General features: G+C 41.1%; 1 protein-coding gene across 3 annotated transcripts in view; it reads right to left on the reverse strand.

Annotated features, from left to right (window-relative positions):
* Nucleotides 1–18,664, reverse strand: part of LOC124612241 (guanine nucleotide-binding protein subunit beta-5) — a 156,177-nt gene that overhangs the window by 28,778 nt on the left and 108,735 nt on the right. For all 3 annotated transcript variants that reach the window (XM_047140315.1, XM_047140316.1, XM_047140317.1), the window contains one exon: nt 91–234. In XM_047140315.1, the coding sequence (XP_046996271.1) occupies nt 91–234 (144 nt within the window). The remainder of the gene's footprint in view (nt 1–90; nt 235–18,664) is intronic.

Here is an 18,664-nt window from a genome sequence, read left to right on the forward strand (position 1 = left end):
TTTCACAACTTAAAATTTAAAACACTCTCACATTAGTGAGAAATACTTATGTTACATAACAGGTATTTTATGTTTTAAAATTATGATTACCCCAGATACAAATGTATTGCCAGTCTCAGAGGGAGCAAGATCAATGGCCATTACATCTCCATTGTGACCATGGAAATTTTGCAGCAACTGTCCTGATTCCACATCCCACAGCGCACATGTAGAATCTCCACTCCCTGTCAGGATCTGCAAATTCAAAATGGGACACTGTAATATTCTATTTTGGCCATGGAAATAAGATGGACATTAACTTAGGGCATAGTTTCACCTTATTACAAGTAACAATAATATGGAATAATAGAAGTTCTGTATCCTCATGAAAAGCATTTGATTTGTAATGTTTAGTACACTCATGCATAGAAATTACACCTGTTAAACCATTTGTTTCATATTATAAGTGTTTACTAAATGTGGAACATATGACAGAAAGTGGAACCATCCATCTGAGTTGAGCAGTGTGATATCTCTAAGACACTGCTGCTACTGTGCAGAGATGTTGGTCCAACCACCACAGAATATGCAGACAGTTAATCAAGACACCTCAAGGAACCATGGTACTTAAAACTGACAAGCGTCATAATTGTGAAGTAATACTGAACATTCCTAGAAGAGAAGAGATGCATTGTTCTTTCACATCATGTATAACAAGTACCCACATTGTTTCTGAATGGACGTAAACCTAGGAAGATGCCATAAGTTATACTAAAGCGGTGATGTGTAGTAGCAAACAGCATTTTTTTCATATCAGCTTATTTGTGGCTGGATTCTGAGTCTGTTTCGTGAGATAAGCGAATACAGTAACCAGATTACACCTGAAGTGGACGAGATTATTTTTGTTTTGGTAGGGTCTACATGACACAAGTAAGTAGGAAAGACGTTTTTTAATTTTTTTTCCTGACACTTATTGAGGTAAAGACTGATAGGAAGGAAGTAGAACTTTTAATGGGATCAGAAATAAATTAATTAAAAACAAATCCTGACCATTTGTGAGGCCATGACAACAAATTTCTGACAAGATGCAATTATAATTTCTTCAGTGCTGGCAAATTAGTAGTGCTGACGGAGACAAAAATTTCAAGAATTTACTGCAGAAAATCTCTCAGAGGAGCCTTAACCACAGAGATCGGGTTCCTAAGTGGTGGATCAGGCAATGCGCATCAGCAGCTCCAAATCGTTGAAGGGTAGGAATGACATTAAATATCTCTCGCAGACCAAAAGTCCACAGAGAAAAATGTGATAGAAAATCCAGCTGTCATTGGCCTATCAGGCCACTAATGGCTAAAAAACATGCTTTCAAAGATGGGAAATAGTGGACATAATGCAAGCATACCCAGCAATTCTCAAGATTTGGTACAATGAACATACAAACGCTGACAGGGAAGGTGGCTATTTGTGGAAGTGATGAGTGGAAGGAGACTTGAAATTCTAAGATTGTCAGAAACCAGATGGAAGGTTAGAGGAGGTAGGGAATTGAGGAATGAATATAGGTTGTGCTGGAATAGGCATGAGGTAGAAGGAAGACATCGACTGGTAGTACTGATAAGAGGAAGATTAAAAGAGGAGGTGAAGGGAATAGGAGACAGGATAATGATAGTCAGAGTGAAACTGCAAGGAAAGGACATGGAAATTCTCCTCATATAAGCACCATAAGATGCATGCTCCATTAAGGAGAAGGATGACTTTGAAGAGAAAATGCAGAGACAACTAACCAGAGAGAAGATCATGGTATTGGGAGACATAAATACATGGAAAGACAAAGGCTTGGTTTAAGAAGAGGGAAAGTCCTAATGTAATGTGATACACCGTCATTTCCCAAGTAAATCTGTGATATGCTACACAACATGCGACCAGGACACAAACAGAACAGTCACAGATGTCAAGGTAATACATTCCGAAGCCTTATATAGTGATCACTATCTTTTTGTAGTGATTATTTGAGGGATTAAAGAGGAAAAATGGGCAGAAAGAAGGGTAAGAGTGTGGAAGCTGAAAGGAAAGAACTGCTAACAAGAACTTCATTAGTTGCAGAGGAATAGGAGGAGGGGGGGGGGGGGGGGCTGGAAGTGGCAGAAAATACGAGGGTTGGAACTTAAATAGAGGCAACTATTTATTCACAACTGATACAAAAGAGTTACATGTTTGCACCTGTTACTGTCCTTCAAAGTAGTTACCAGTGTTGTGTAGAACCCATTGCCAGCAATGTGGATGGTGCAGTATACCGTTAGCAGAGCCTGTTCTGTAGATGGTGCGAAAGGAGTGGTCTAAAGTTATGGTGATTCTCATGTACAACTGTGATGGTCTTATTGTAACACATTACTTTCCTCCACGGCAGACTGTAAATGCACAGTATTACTGTTCATTTTTGGAGCATCACCTGCGACCAGCTTTGTGAAAGAAGCGGCGACACTTTCTGCGCAACCCACCCATCATTTTGCACAACAGGGTGTGCGTGCATACAGTGCAAGCTGTGGATGCTCTGTTTGGTCGATGAGACTGGGAAGTACTGTACCATTCACCATACTCCCTGGACTTAAGTCCTTGTGACTTTGATATGATTCTGAAGATGAAGGAACCACTTGTGGCATTCGCTACAGGACTGTTCCAGAGATTCGACAGGCAGCACATCGCTCCATTCATACCATCAACGGAACAGGCTCTGTTAATGGTACACTACGCCTTCCACATCGCTGGCAACAGGTTTTACACAATGCTGGTGACTACTTTGAAGGACAGTAACGGGTCCAAACATGTAACTCTTTTGTATCAGTTGTGAATAAATAGTTGCCACTATTTAAGTTCTAACCCTTGTTATGTGCAGAAGAACCAGTGATTTAAAAAGGTGCAAATAAACACTCTGGTGGAATGATAGTGTGACGGAGGAAAAGTTGCAAACAGAAACAAAGTATTCTGTATTGGTTTCAGTAGAGAACAGAGGAAGTAAGAAGAAATTGCCGATAAGGAGGTGGCCGAGAGAGTTGTTACAGGGGACAATTGAAAATGGATGGAAGAGTGGACAAAAATTACGGAAGAAGATGGTTAGTAGTAAGACAGTTCTCCATGGAAGAGTTATGGCCAGGAAGGAATGCATAATGTGAAATGTCAAAATGATCAATAAAGAAGTAAAGCAAGTTGAAAATGTACAGGAAATCAAGGATGTGTGGAAGGAATATTCTGAAGAGCTACTAAATCCCAATGAGAATATAGAAGAGGAAAATGAGGAGCCTGGTGATGTACAGGACATGAAGATCGACCTAGCCTGAAAGGAGCAGAGGAAGCAATAAAGTCAAAGGAAGAAAGAAAAGTGCCTGGACTGGGTGAAGTAAGTGTGGAGATGGAGAGAGGAAGTAGCATTTTTGGAAAGCTGTCACTCTGTCAGGTCGTGAGAACAGTATGGAAAGAAGGAAGGACATCCAAAGACTGGAAAAAGGGAATCACATAGACATTATTATGAAAAGGAAAGTTGCCACTCACCATAAAGTGGAGATGTTGAGTCGCAGATAGGCAAAACAAAAAGACTGTCACAAATAAAGCTTTCGGCCATTAAGGCCTTCACCAAAAATAGATCTCTCTCTCACACACACACACACACACACACACACACACACACACACACACGCGCGCTCGCGCACGCAAACGCAACTCACACACATGACTGCAGTCTCAGGCAACTGTGGCCACACTATGAGAAGCAACACCAGTGCATGATGAGAGTGGCAACTGGGTGGGGGTAAGGAGGTTAGACGGAGGATAGGGAAGAGGTGGTGAGGGAGAGGGTAATGGCAAAGGAGAGAAGTAGAAAGACTGTGCGATGGTGGAATGAGGGCTGTATAGGACTGGAATGGGAACATGGAGGCTGGATGGGTGAGGACAACGACTAACGAAGGTTGAGGCCACGAGGTTTATGGGAACACAGGATATATTGCAGGGAAAGTTCTACCTTTGCAATTCAGAAAAGCTGATGTTGGTGGGAAGGGTCCATATGGCACAGGCTGTGAAGCAGTCACTGAAATGAAGGATGTCATGTTTGGCAACGTGTTCAGCAACAGGGTGGTCCACTTGTTTCTTGGCCACACTTTGTCGGTGGCCATTCATGTGGGCAGACAACTTGTTGGCTGTCACGCCCACATAGACTGCAGCATAGTCGTTGCAGCTTAGCTTGTAGATCACACAACTGGTTTCACAGCTAGCCCTGCATTTGATGGGATAGGTGATGTTTGTGACCATACTGGAGTAGGTGGTGTATGGGACAGGTCTTGCATCTAGGCCTATTACATGGGTATAAGCCATGAGGTAAGGGATTGGGAGCAGCGGTTGTGTAAGGATGGACGAGTATATTGTGTACGTTCGGTGGACCGCGGAAAACCACAGTAGGAGGGGTGGGAAGGATAGTGGGCAGGACATTTCTCATTTCAGGGCACAATGAAAGGCAGTCAAAACCCTGGCGGAGAATGTAATTCAGTTTCTCCAGTCCTGGGTGGTACTGATTAACGAGGGGAATGCTCCTCTGTGGCCAGATGGTAGGACTTTGGGAGGTGGTGGGTGACTGGAAAGATAAGGCACAGGATATTTGTTTTTGTACAAGGTCAGGAGGATATTTACGGTCTGTGAAGGCTTCAATGAGATCCTTGGTATATTTTAAGATGGCACGCTCATCACTGCAGATGTGATGACCTGAGTGGTTAGGCTGTATGGAAGGGACTTCTTGGTATGGAACGGGTGGCAGCAGCCGAAGTGGAGGTATTGCTGGTGGTTAGTAGGTTTGACACGGATGGAGGTACTGATGTAGCCATCTTTTAGGTAGAGGTCAACATCTAAGACGGTGGCTTGTTGAGTTGAGTAGGACCAGGTAAAAAGTGGAGGAGAAGTAGTTGAGGTTCTGGAGGAATGTGGATTGGGTGTCCTCACCCTTGATCCAGATTGCAAAGATGTCATCAATGAATCTGAACCAGGTGAGGGGTATAGGATTCTGGGTGTATAGGAAGGATTCCACTAGATGGCCCATGAATAGGTTGGCATACGATTGTGCCATGCGGGTGCCCATAGCAGTACCTCGGATTTGTTTGTAGGTAATGCCTTCAAAGGAGAAGTGGGTGAAAATATAGTTGGTCATGGCAACTAGAAAGAAGGTTGTTGGTTTGGAATCCGTCAGGCGTTGGGAAAGGTAGTGTTCAAACAGCGGTAAGGCCACAGGCATTAGTGATGTTAGTGTAAAGGGTGGTGCCATCAACAGTAATGAGAACGACAGCACTGTGTGGTAAAGGGCAGGAACTGTGGAGAGTTGGTACATGCACAACACCACCTCAAAAAGCTCTCCACCATGGTCACTTCCTACTCCCACCTTGGAGTACGACTGTCCACTACGTCTACAACAACCTCCAAACCTCCTCCATCTACCCTCATAGATGACAAACCCTGTACAGCAGACCTACTATGTTTATCCCACCGTCCAAAACTCCCTCCCACCACCAAACAGAATCCAGTACCTAAACAGACCTGAAACAGTGTCATGAACCTTTCCTGAAGAAGCCTTAGCTCCACAGAAATATCAGTCCTTTCCAAAGGCCTCACCTTTTGGCCCACTCCCAAATTCAATTATGCAGGACTTGTTAAAGACCTTCTCTCCTTCTCCTGGTCATTATGGCAGAAACACTTTTTTGGCGCGAACCCTACCAATCAGACTTGACTTGCCTGACTCGGTTCACTCTTCCATCCAACTGTGATCCATCACCACTGACCCCAGATCAACCCCTGTTAACTGCATCTGCAGTGACGAGCAGTCCCTCACAAAATATACCAAGGGTCTCATTGAAGCCTTCACAGACTGTGATTATCCTCCCAATCTTGTACAAAAAACAAATCTCTCATGCCTTGTCTTTCCAGTCACTCACCACCTACCAAAGTCCCACCATCCGGCCCCAGATGAGCATTCCCCTTGTAACTCAGTACCACCCAGGACTGGAGCAACTGAATTACATTCACTGCCAAGCTTTCGACTACCTCTTGTTGTGCCCTGATATGAGAAATGTCCTGCCCACTATCCTTCCCACCCTTCCCACAGGTGTATTTTGGTCCACTAAACCTACACAATATACTCGTCCATCCCTACACAACCCCTGCTCCCAGCCCCTTACATCACTGCTCATACCCCTGTAATAGACCTAAATGCAAGAACCATACATCCTCCCACCACCACCTACTCCAGTCTGGTCGTAATCATCACCTATATGACAAACAACAAGCTGTCTGCCCACATGAATGGCCACCGACAAAGTGTGGCAAAGTGTGGCCAAGAAACAAGTAGACCACCCAGTTGCTGAGTGGCTGGTGAACATGAGATCCTTCATTTCAATGACTGCTTCACAGTCTGTGCCATATGGATCCTTCCCACCAACAACAGCTTTTCTGAATTGCGCAGGTGGGTACTTTCCCTGCAATATATCCTACTTTCCAGTAACCCCCCTGGCCTCAACCTTCATCAGTCATTGTCCTCACCCATCCAGCCTCCCTGCTCCCAATCCAACACTATAAAGCCCTAATTCCTCCACCACACATAGTCTTTTTACTTCTCTCCTTTTCCGCTATCCCCCCGTCCCCCATCTCTCCCCTGCCTGCTGTCTAACCTCCTGACTGCACATAGCTGCTGAACCCTCTCTCCATGTCGTCCCTGTGCGCTCCCCAACAGCACTGCACTATCCACCACCACCCCTACCCTACTATCTACTATCCCTCCCCCTGCCCGTCCCAGCCTCCTCTTTACTTCCACCCAGTTGCCATTCCCATCATGCACTGGTGTTGCTGCCCCCAGAGTAGCTACATTTGTCTGGGACTGCAGTCATGTATGTGTGAGTTGCATGCATGTATGTGTGTGTGTGGTCTATTTTTAACGAAGGCCTTACTGGGTGAAAGATTTTTTCTTGTGCCTATTCTGGTACCGTGTACCACAGAATTTGAAACCGTACCAGACGGCATGGAGGTCGAAGACCCCTAGAGGTGTCTGCACCATTGCACCATAAGATGTGGCGGCATGCGCCTCCTGGTCCACATTTAGTGTGAGGGCGCCGCAGTGGAACATGTGGTCATAGCACGCAATAGCGGCACCCCTGGTCATGTATTTAAGTGCCTACCTCTTGCTCAGCCAGCCAGTCTAATCTTGCGTGCATCTCTGGACATATCGCCTTGCCTTAGACAGTGTATTTACTTATTGTTTTGTGTATGAGTGGACGTGGTTTCTTATGATTCTGTTGTTTAGATCTTATTGTTATTCATTAGGTCCTTCGTTGGTCGTGTCCGTCTTCTCCCATTGTGTTGTTGTTTGCGGGCTGCTCCGTGGGTCCCGCCGCACTTTCCGTCATGTCAATACTGTGACTGTTCCGGTCGCAGTTAAAACACCTATCTGCAACTCAGCATCACCTCTCTATGGTGAGTGGCAACTTTTCTTTTCATAATATCGTTACAATCTATCCAGGATTTTCCACTGTCTGAGTCATAGAAACAGTTTTTAAGAGAAATTGCAGGAAGCTGTTAAAATCATAGGGAGTTATTCTGATGTGCCATGCTGTCTAGATATGTTATAAGATTCTGGAAAAAATAGAACAAAGGATAGCAGGATAGAGAGGAACAATACGGGCTCACACCACGAAGGTCCACAGTGGGTCTAATTTTTAGTGGAGGGCAGCTCCACAAGAGACACTACGAATATTGTAACGATCTAGTAACGGTGTTCCTGGACACTGAGAAGACATATGCGAAAATAAGCAAGGATCTGGGAAACCCTTCAGAAATAGGAGAACTGAGAGGCTGATTATGAGAAGAATAAAGGAAACATACCAAGGAAGTGTGTCTGTGTAAAAGTAGGAGGAGAGTAGACAGATGGGTAAGAACAGAAAAAAAGCTGAAGCAAGGGAGCGTACTATTCCCACTACTTTTCATCGTCATTATGGATGAGACAGTGGCACAGAGGCAACGTAAGCAGTAGATGAAAATGTGAAAACAATGTTGTTTGCAGATGATTCAGTGGTGTGGGGTAATGGAGAATGTGAGGTACACAGAAGGAATGAAGGGAGATCCAGAGTTTAACGTCCTCAACGAGATCATTAGGGATGGAGCAAAAGCTTCGGCAAGGGAAGGATGGACAAGAAAAATGGCGATAACCTTTTGAAGGAACCATTCCAGCATTTGCCTTAAGCAATTTAGGGAAATCACAGATAGGTAAGTCTGGATGATGGGATGGGGATTTGAACTGTCCGCCTCGTGATGGCAACAATGAGGAATAAGAGGAGAGTAACAATGGATATAAACAGAGACATGATTTTTTATTTTGCGGCCAAATTTGGCGCTATTTTTTTCAGATTCAGTGTTACATTTCTGTCAATTTCAGTGTTATTTTTTTCCAATTTTGCTGTTTCGTTTCCATTTTTGGAGCTACTTTTGAAGTCGCATCATAGTTAGTTATGCAGGAAATTAACTGTCATTAAGGAAATAAGAAGCCAAAATGCAATTTTAGCATTCAATAACTATAAATTATGATTATTGGTAAACTGCCATCCTGAAATTTACAACATTTTTCATACAGGAAAATAAAAATTTCATGATACTTTGCAAAAATTACTGATTTAGTGATATTTCATAAAAACTGCATATTTTGCATTATTTCACTAATATCAGAAGGCAAGTACTAAAGAAAGTGGAAAGTTTCAAGTATCTGGGGAGTGTAACAGAACACAGCAGGAGGAATGATTAGGAGATTAGCGAAAGGGAAACGGAAATCGATTGCTTTCAGCAGAGTGTATGAAGCCTGATATGGAGCGAATATGTACAACCAAAAAGCATGCAAATGCTTGCCCATAACTTAGGTATTCATCAGAAATGTGAACAATGAAGAAAAGGCAAGTGAGAAGGATACATACTGCGAGATGAAATTTCAAAGAAGCATGGCAAGAGTTACTAGAATGGATAGTGAGGAACGGGATGATGTGGGAAGGCCATGCAAGAGATCATAGCAGAGACAGGATTTAGACAGTATGGGCATGTTAAAAGAATTTGAACTGGCAGCATACTGTGATAGGCTCACTCATGAAATGACAATAGGAGGCAAGACACCTAGAGGAAGACCAAGAGATGTGTCAATCGTTGGAGTGAAGCAATGCGTGAAGAAGAGGCAGAAAGACTGGGACAGGGTGGAAAGAGAAACATGGTAGTAGGACAGGAAAAGATGGAGAGGCTTACATTCCAATTAGACTGGGCCGGGGGCTGCAAACTCTAGAAGATAAAGAAGAAGAAGAAGAAGAAAATGATGATGATGATGATGATGATGACTGTGCAAGGGTTGAATGAAAAGTAACGCCTCCACCTTCGTTAATTGGATGTGGATGGGAATATTTTACTAAATCAAACGCAGAAATAATCCTTAAAATGTGATCTTTAATCACCAATATTCACTTTTCCACATAATAAACAGCCAACTGGATAAATTTCAGCCAACAGTTAACAAGTTTTCTGAAGCCGTCACGGAAGAAGTCGACACACTGTTTCCGCAGCCACAGTCTCGCAGTTCTCTCAACGTCTTCATTAGAGGCATAACGATGTCCCCGCAGATCGTCTTTCATTATCGGGAACAGATGGAAGTCAGACAGCACTAAACCTGGACTGTACAGAGGATGCTTGTGCGCTTTCACTTCAGGAGTCAGCAACCGGGGTACCCATCGTGCACTGATCTTCCAATAGTCAAGCAAAGCAATAATGTGACCCATACCTTCTTGTGAAATGCTGATTGTGCTTGCAGTTTCTCTGAGTGATACGACGATTGTTCTGAATCAATCTGTCAACATTTTGCTTGTGAAACTCAGTGGTTGCTGTCACAGGACGTTCAACTATTTATTTGTCACACAAGTCAGATGTTCCTGTCTTAACATCTTTAAACCTACTCGCTCAATGACGCACAGTACTCACATCAACACAATCACCATAAACTGCTTTCATTCTCTGATGAATCTCCTTTGGGGCGACACCTTCTGGTGTCAAGAATTCAATGACTGCACATTGCTTAAATCGCATTGACCAACCGTCTGTGCAGGGTTCCATACTTTACACTGTTACAACACAACTGTTCAATGCTAAGGCTTCCCACCAACTGGAGCTGTAGAGAAGAGTCTACGGAACAAGCCAATACCTGCTGCATACCAATTCTGCCAACTGTTGAAGAGTCACCAAGGTGAAGGAATTACTTTTCAGTAAACCCTTACAAGGCAATGTGATTTGAGAACACAAGAATGTTTCAATTTAATTTATATTTTATTTTCCTCTGTTCCTTAGTGTACAGTTGTTCTGCTTGTTACAAGAAAAGCTCATGTATGGTCTCCATATATTGTATTAGCAAAAATTAAAACTTGTCAACTTTAGGTTTCATTATTAAAAACAGTGTAGCTTATGGTGCCAGGTGCCAAATACATCACTGCAGTACTGTTTTATTAGAGAAACCTGTTAATGATACTACAGTGCTATACTAAAGATTTTCATTCAATCTTGTAAGGCCCTATTTAGATTAACTATCCTTAGTTTAACCCTTATTAATTTGAATTTACAAACTCATTAACATATGCTTTTTGAGCACTATAAAGTAAATGTTTCTATGAAACTTTTCAGAGCCAGCTGGTGATTGTGGTTTTGAAAAATTGGTGTACCTTTGTTATGCATCACTCAAAATGCTTAAATAATAAAAAATTATTAGGCCATGGCAAAGACCCAAATGGGAACATTAAAAGTGACTTGCCAAAGTCAAGCATTCCCTCTGACGTCCACACTGACAGATGAAAGCTTTTCTACTTACCGGCAAGGGAGCCAGTAATGACAGTACACCTTCATCTACATCGATACTCTGCAAGCCATTGTACAGTGCATGGCAGAGAGTACCCTTTACCACTACTAGTCATTTCCTTTCCTGTTCCACTGGCACTAGAGCAAGGGAAAAAATGACTGTCTATATGCCTTTGTATGAGCCCTAATTTCTCGAATCTTATCTTTTCGGACCTTATGTGCAATGTATGTCAACAGCAGCAGAATTGTTCAGCAGGCAGCTTCAAATGCCAGTTCTCTAAATTTTCTCAATAGCGTTTCTTGAAAAGAACGTTGCCTTCCCTGCAGGGATTCCCATCTGAGTTCCCAAAGCATCTCTGTAACACTTATGTGTTGTTTGAACCTACCGGTAACATAACTAGCAGCCCACCTCTGAATTCCTTTGATGTCTTCCTTCAATCGGACCTGGTATGGGCCCCAAACACTCAGGCAGTACTCAAGAATAGGTTACACAAATCATCTTATATCTTGCTGCAGTCACTCAACTTTGATACCTTAATGTACACCACAGCATCATCAGCACCCAACTGCTGATTGCTGCCCACCCAGCCTGCCAAATCTTTTTTGTATACAGAGAACAACAGCGGTACTATCACACTTCCCTGGAGCACTGCTGACGATATCCTTGTGTCTGATGAATATATGCTGTCAAGGGCAACATACTCGGTTCTATTACTTATGAAGTCTTTGAATCACTCACTTATCTGTGACTTTACTCCATATGCCCATACCTTCATTAACAGCCTGCAATAAGGCACCGTGTCAGATGCTTTCCAGAAATTTAGAAATATGGAATCAGCCTGTTGCCCTCCATCCATAGTTCGCTGTATATCATGTGAGAAAAGGACAAGCTGAGTTTCGTACAAGCAACACATTCTAAAACCATGCTGATTCATAAACATAAGCTTCTCAGTCTCAAGAAAGTTTATTATGTTCAAACTGGGAATATGTTCAAGGATTCTACAGCAAACTGATGATAGGGTTATTGGTCTGTATTTTTACATGTCCATTCTTCTACCCTTCTTATGTACTGGAGTCACCTGCACTTTTTTCCAGTCACTTGGGGCTGTGGTGGGTGAGAGATTCATGATAAATGGAAGCTAGGTAAGGAGAAAATGTCAGAGTACTCTCAGTAAAACTGAATTGGGATTCCATCTAGACCTGGTGATTTATTTGTTTTCAAATCCTTTCAGCTGTTTTTCAATGCCATGGGTGCTTGTTACTATGCTTTCCATTGGGAGTATGTCCGTATCACTCTGCATCTGCCCCAGGAGCTAAGACTTGTATGTGGATTTTAAAAATGTTTCATCATGTTAGGCAATGGACTTAGATGGACTCTGAATTGACCAGACTTCAGACTAAACCTTAATGTAGCAGAAGCACTTCAAACATTTAATACTATTCATTGTGTACTATTGATATTTATTATTACGGGTAGTGAATGGATTATTTTGCCATATTTAGGAACCTTATTACAACAGAGCCATTTTCTCAAGAACCCTTTTAGTGCTGGATTTTGCTTACATCACTGTAAGTGTAATTTCTCAGTCAGAACATAAAACTCTGTCATGTGCAAACTCTGAAAGTGAACACTGAGAGAAGGACAAAACATTTCAGTATTTACTAGGAGGAGGAATACAGCAACTTTACTGGATTAGATTTCATTAAATGTAAATAACGTTTTTTTCAAACACATCTAGTATTCTGTAGAATGATTTACCCTTTATGTAGTCAGTTGCTACATGACAAAAAGCATTTTAACCACAGAGATGTAATGGAGGAGTAGGGAGATATCTGAGTCAATGTATTTTCCTGCTGTTTTCAAGTGGCAATGCCATTCATCTAGGCTGTCCTGCTACAGTGGGACAAAACACTGCTCTTAATGAAAATCATTTATGAACAGTAAAAAGTATGCATTGTCACACCCTCCCTCCCTCCTTCTCCCTCCCTACACACTCCACTTGACACAACCCCTCACTGTAGTTGGGCTGCAACACATTCCAGTGTAGATGTGTCGAGAGATATGGGGCATGTGCACAATAATAAGCTGCAACACTAACATCCCAGTGGACAGCTGTTGCCATAACCGGTGAGTAGTCACTGCGTTTTTGAGTGTATACAAGGTTGTTTACATGAGTGTCAGTTCTTATCAGTGACTGACAATTAAGTGCAAAGTTATGCTACAGTGATCAGTATGATGGGGGTTTCTCAGAGTATGTACTGAAATGTTTTCAATGAAAAATAATGGTTCACTACACGATTGCGAGCTGTAATAACCATTACAGGCAACATAAAAAGGTATTTCCAAAGAACGATGAGACAAAACAAAAAAGACTAAATGCTTGTAACACCTTGATTCATTTTCAATTACTTATGTTTATGTGTGCTCAATACATTTTGCCAATCCTGATTACGAAAGGTATTTGAAATCCAAGTTTAAGCCTGATGTTTCAACTCTATATCACCCATTGTCCAGAATTAATTTGTGGGTAGTAACGAGCTTAATAATGAGAGAAAAATTCAGGCACAAAAAAGAAGTTACCACAAAGAAGTAGCAAGCAATTTAGAGTTAAACATATCAGCAACTAATGAAGGAACCACTGGTAGAGAAAACGTTACATATGAAAACAAACAATACTCTAAATGTGATGATACTTGTTTGTGCCAACAACTGGAAATTGTGGAAAAAAATAAAAGAGCTTTGGCAAAAGAATACACATTTACAGGCTATCTCTCTTGTGTAATGCTGAGTTACTTACAATACATCCTTTTCAAAAAGTGATTGAAGGTTCTTGTTCTGACTATCAATAAGTGGTTATGAAAGGTTGGTGTACTGGGGAATGACATTCCCTAGCTTAGTGACTATTTCAATGATGTATATGTGCCTGGCAGCCACTCAACACCTGAACTATAAGATGACTGCTTAATTTTTTTTATCTTTCCATAGTTTGTATTGCAGCCAATACCTTCAGGTATCTTATTATTACAGCTTCATATACTTTCAAAATTATTGCTTCATGATCATACGAGCTCATCTGCAGAAATGTGCCAGACGTTCTACTTCTTGAAACTAGTCCTTTTCATGAGATAGTATGATGTATTGGCTGTAAGAGGAAGAAATGGATGGGTGGGTGGGAGGGATGGTGGAGTGCGTTCTTCAAGATATATGATATTTGAAGCTTTCTGCTGCTGACTGTTAAGTGCACATTTACGAACACAGTGTTGTAACAATGAGAGATTCAGCTACCAGGTTCCAGCATAAGATAGATTAAGCATCTGTACCAATTTTTATCAGCAATTCGTTGGTGGAGAGCCATAATGCTTTTGTTCTTGCAGTGCAATATACGACACCAGTCTGGGTGCATACTGGGCACAGTGGTGAAAATATTATGTTTTACTGTGTATCTGCATCATGGTATTGAGCTTGACGTTGCACTGAATTTTATTTGAACATTAAGCAGAAAGTACGAAATCATTTGTTTCAATTTACCTTTTCTACTACAAACTAATTTCAGTCACGGACAGAACTATTTTAGACAACAAATCATAAATTTAATACTATAAATGATATCCACTGTAATTTTTGTACCTCAGATTCTTTTTCATACTGCTCATTCTTGGTGTGCCTTGGTTTTATTCTGATCTTAACTTCAAATGTTCTAAATTTCTTATTACTGGTTTAATACAGAGGCCGCCTCTTTTTCAACACTGTGGTTCAACTGGACTAGGCCGTAACTCAGAAGAGAGAGAGAAACTTGCTTGCTTAAGGTATAGCTGTCTGGACCAAAATGATAGCTTGCAGACTGACATGGAGTGCTTCACTACCCGGTTGAATAACATTCATCATTCTATTGTCTGTTACTAGTTTCTACAGTTCTATTGTCTGTTACTGGTTTCTACTGATTATAAGTTTGCAACAATATTACATGGCATGCAGAAGTACACCTGTTTCAATTTTAGAATTATGTATCTTAGTTGTTAAAAGTTAATAATAAACAGAAAATGAGGGCATATTTCCTCAATGGGACGTCTGTACAGTTTCAGAACAAAGTAAGGCTTAATCACAAATTGTCTAGCATACAACTGTGTCCATAAATGTGATAGAAAATTTTGAAAATGGAAAGACACACATCAGTTAATCCCATTCCCGAGTTAGGCCTGTAAAGAGATCTGGAAACACTCCAGGTGGGAACTGAGGTATTTTAACTTTTCTCTTTAACGCTTCTGAGAAATCCACTACAGGATTCGGATCTCACTGGCCAGCCCATGCAGTAGATATTTTCACCAGAAAGTTTATCCCAGGAGCAGGTTGATGTGGATGGAAACTACAGTACATGATGATGAAGTCTGTACCACGGTTGCAGTATTTCAATTTTCTATTCTGTGTGTCAACAGCAATTTTATTTCTCACAATAGACCTGTGAAAATCTGTAGGTCCATCTGCGATGATGATTACATTCACCAAGGTTTCACCATCACCATATTAGTCTCTTTCCAGGTTGTTTCTGTGATTGTGCTGGTTACCATTACCCTTCTACATGCATGTTTGTGACATGAATCGTTTCAGAAGAAAGACCAACAATAATTGATTGTATTCTAAATTTCAGTTTAATTTAAGCCAGGAGTCCGAGCATTGTTATCTGCTGTGTTTCAGATGCCATGGATGAACAGGGCAACTAGTGTTTTATAAGCCTGCTGCTTACAGAGTCTATACTGATTCCACAGAGCATAGGAAGTTCTTCTGCATAATCAATGTAGCATGTTCTCAGGAATCCCACTTGGCCCAGTTACTTTTCCTCTACTGACAAGGGAAACTCCCTATCGCACACTCTCAGATTTGGTGGTAAGAGGGCTCAGTGGACAGCCCATCAAAAATTAACCACAGATCAAGCATGAAAACAGGAAGAAGGCGTACTGAATTGTGAAAAAAAATAAAAAAAGCAAAATAGAAACACAGAATGATTCAAGGATAAGAAGTGCAATATGGAGCAGCCTCACTGAGAAACGGCATCGTGGATAAGTCGTCATGTGTTGGACTTGCAAGTGAGCAAGCCGTATTCCAACTTTCCCACACGTCTTTTTTTTTTCCCCCACTGTTTGCTGTATTCAAATATGTGTCTGTATCATGGTGTAATGTCCGTTTGCAACAGCAAGGTGTAGGGTAGGGACCTATAATGACAGTCAATCCTGCACAACTACTCTGTTAGCAGCTAAAAGGAAGTGCTTTCAAATGGGAACTGCAAATATTTGGTGACAAGTCAACAGAATCCTCCACATACATGGCATTAGCGACAGTATGTGTGTCATATGAGAGGAATCTCTTATCAATGCACCTAATTTATATGCTTGGTAAGTGAGTGAGATATGCCTCCTTGCCCGATTCAGGTGTTCGTACGAATGTGAATGTGATCACTCCCAGGCAAATGAAGAAAACATAATAGTTTGTCACATAAGCTGCAGTAAATGAATGCAACAATTTCATAATCACACGGTCTCTCTGTGCTCTCTCAAAACATATGTTTTTAACATCTCTGAAGTTGCGTAAACTTTGCAGGCTTTGACTCTTGAATTTCTTTGTTGTAACATAGTTCACACCTGTTTATTTCTTGTTTTCGTTTCTGTGAGATGTCTATGTGGTATTTCACCTGCTTTCACTATTAATCACATTTAATGGTGGAGGTAATGTATTCTTACCACATGACTCATATTCTATAACCAATGTATTTTATGACAACTGCCAAGACTACAAAGGAGAACAAGCATTTCAATGACAGGACGAACAGCTCACAATAACGCGAAAAAAAATTTAAAAAAATAAAAATAACTGGCGCAAGGCAGTTTTGGTTCACAGTCCAACACTGTGACCACTTAACCAGGATGCTGTGGCTTGTTCAGTTTTTGATGGGCTATCCACTGGGCCATCTTACCACTAAATCTGAGGGGGGTGTGATGAGGAGTTCCCTTGTGAATGAATTTTGTTGATTTCCTATTCTGCACTCACTTAGCTCAATCCTGTCATACAAGCAATTGAAAGGACGAAGTATAGTGAGATATTTCACAGTCTATCAATTTTGCAAGAGCATATTCTATATTTCAGCCTTCAGTATTCTGCATTTCAGCCTTCTTGTTGTTGTCCTCCATTTTGGTACTCATATAAATATTAAATGACAATACAAGTGTTTTTAAATATTACTGACTTTATGCAAGACCAAAACTACTTTGGAGTTTTCATCAAATTGTTAGGCAAAATTTTGATTTTGAATTACTTCTTGCATTATTTGTCTCATTTCATTTAGTTGTAGTTTGCCAACAATGATCTCAGGTGGTTTAACATTTGCAAAGAAGCTTTCTTTTTGTTTATAGCAACTTACTAATAAAGGTATTGATCCAGATTGGTTCTCTCTTATACCTCGCAATCTTGTTAATTGAATACAAAACCTAAGTTGCAGATACTTTACTATGAAACTGATTAGTAATATTTACATAATACCATAAATGTATATGTGAGTGCAGGCTTTCTCGGCGAATTTCATATATGAAGTCTTCACGGGTTGTCAGCTGAGTCATCGTCTCTTAGCAACGTTTCGATGGAATGCGTCTCCATCATCTTCAGGCCTGAAGATGATGGAAACGTTGCTACGAGACGACGACGCTACTCGGCTGACAACCTGTGAAGACTTTATATACCTTAAATGTAATCACAACAAACTTGTAAAATGAGCATATTCCACACTGTGTGGTATATTCACAACTTTGGTCGTTGGAACATGATATAAATAAATAAAATAAAATAAATGTCTAAGTTTCATTGTCCAATATTCTTAGATATAAATACTACATATTTTGCCACCAGAGTTGAATGTTTCATGCTAACCATGCAGATAATCTACAATCTGCCTCTCCCCACACTTGCTGTGCGGAAATATGAGCTTGCCCTTTTTTTTTTCTTTCTTTTTTTTTCCGTCATCAGACTGGTTTGATGCGGCCCCGCCACGAATTCCTTTCCTGTGCTAACCTCTTCATCTCAGAGTAGCACTTGCAACCTACGTCCTCAATTATTTGCTTGACGTATTCCAATCTCTGTCTTCCTCTACAGCTTTTGCCCTCTACAGCTCCCTCTAGTAACATGGAAGTCATTCCCTCATGTCTTAGCAGATGTCCTATCATCCTGTCCCTTCTCCTTATCAGTGTTTTCCACATATTCCTTTCCCCTCCGATTCTGTGAAGAACCTCCTCATTCCTTACCTTATCAGTCCACCTTATTTTCCTTTCTTAAGATTTTTTTAATACCACAAATCTTTTATGCTGTAATAGCTTTATGGCGACCGATTGCCTCCTCAAGATGCTTAAGCCTCAGCAGTCAACCTGGGATGGTGTTGATCAAGCAAGCACCTGCGCAGTCTCTTGTTGATGGAACACAATATTGTGCATGACAAGATTGTGCATCTCTTAATAAAGGTTTTGAAATGAATTACTCTTCTACTGAACATCTATACTAATTTTCCTATATTTCCATTTCTTCTGGCAGAATAACTAAAGTTCCAGAAGCTTGTCACTGAACCACACTGTAAAATGTTGTTTACCTTGCTGAGAAGTTTTTAGAATTATGAAACATATTTTATACACATATTTTATACACATATGTTATGATTTTTTTGAAGACCGCAACTTCCCTCTGCTGATGAAAACCCATGTGGCATGCATGAGGTGTGAAATGGTTAATTCCTTAATGCACAAATAAACTGCAACCAAAACAAAAAGGCTT

The sequence above is a fragment of the Schistocerca americana genome, chromosome 4, assembly GCF_021461395.2.
Source record: "Schistocerca americana isolate TAMUIC-IGC-003095 chromosome 4, iqSchAmer2.1, whole genome shotgun sequence".
NCBI classification, from domain to species: Eukaryota; Metazoa; Arthropoda; class Insecta; order Orthoptera; family Acrididae; genus Schistocerca; species Schistocerca americana.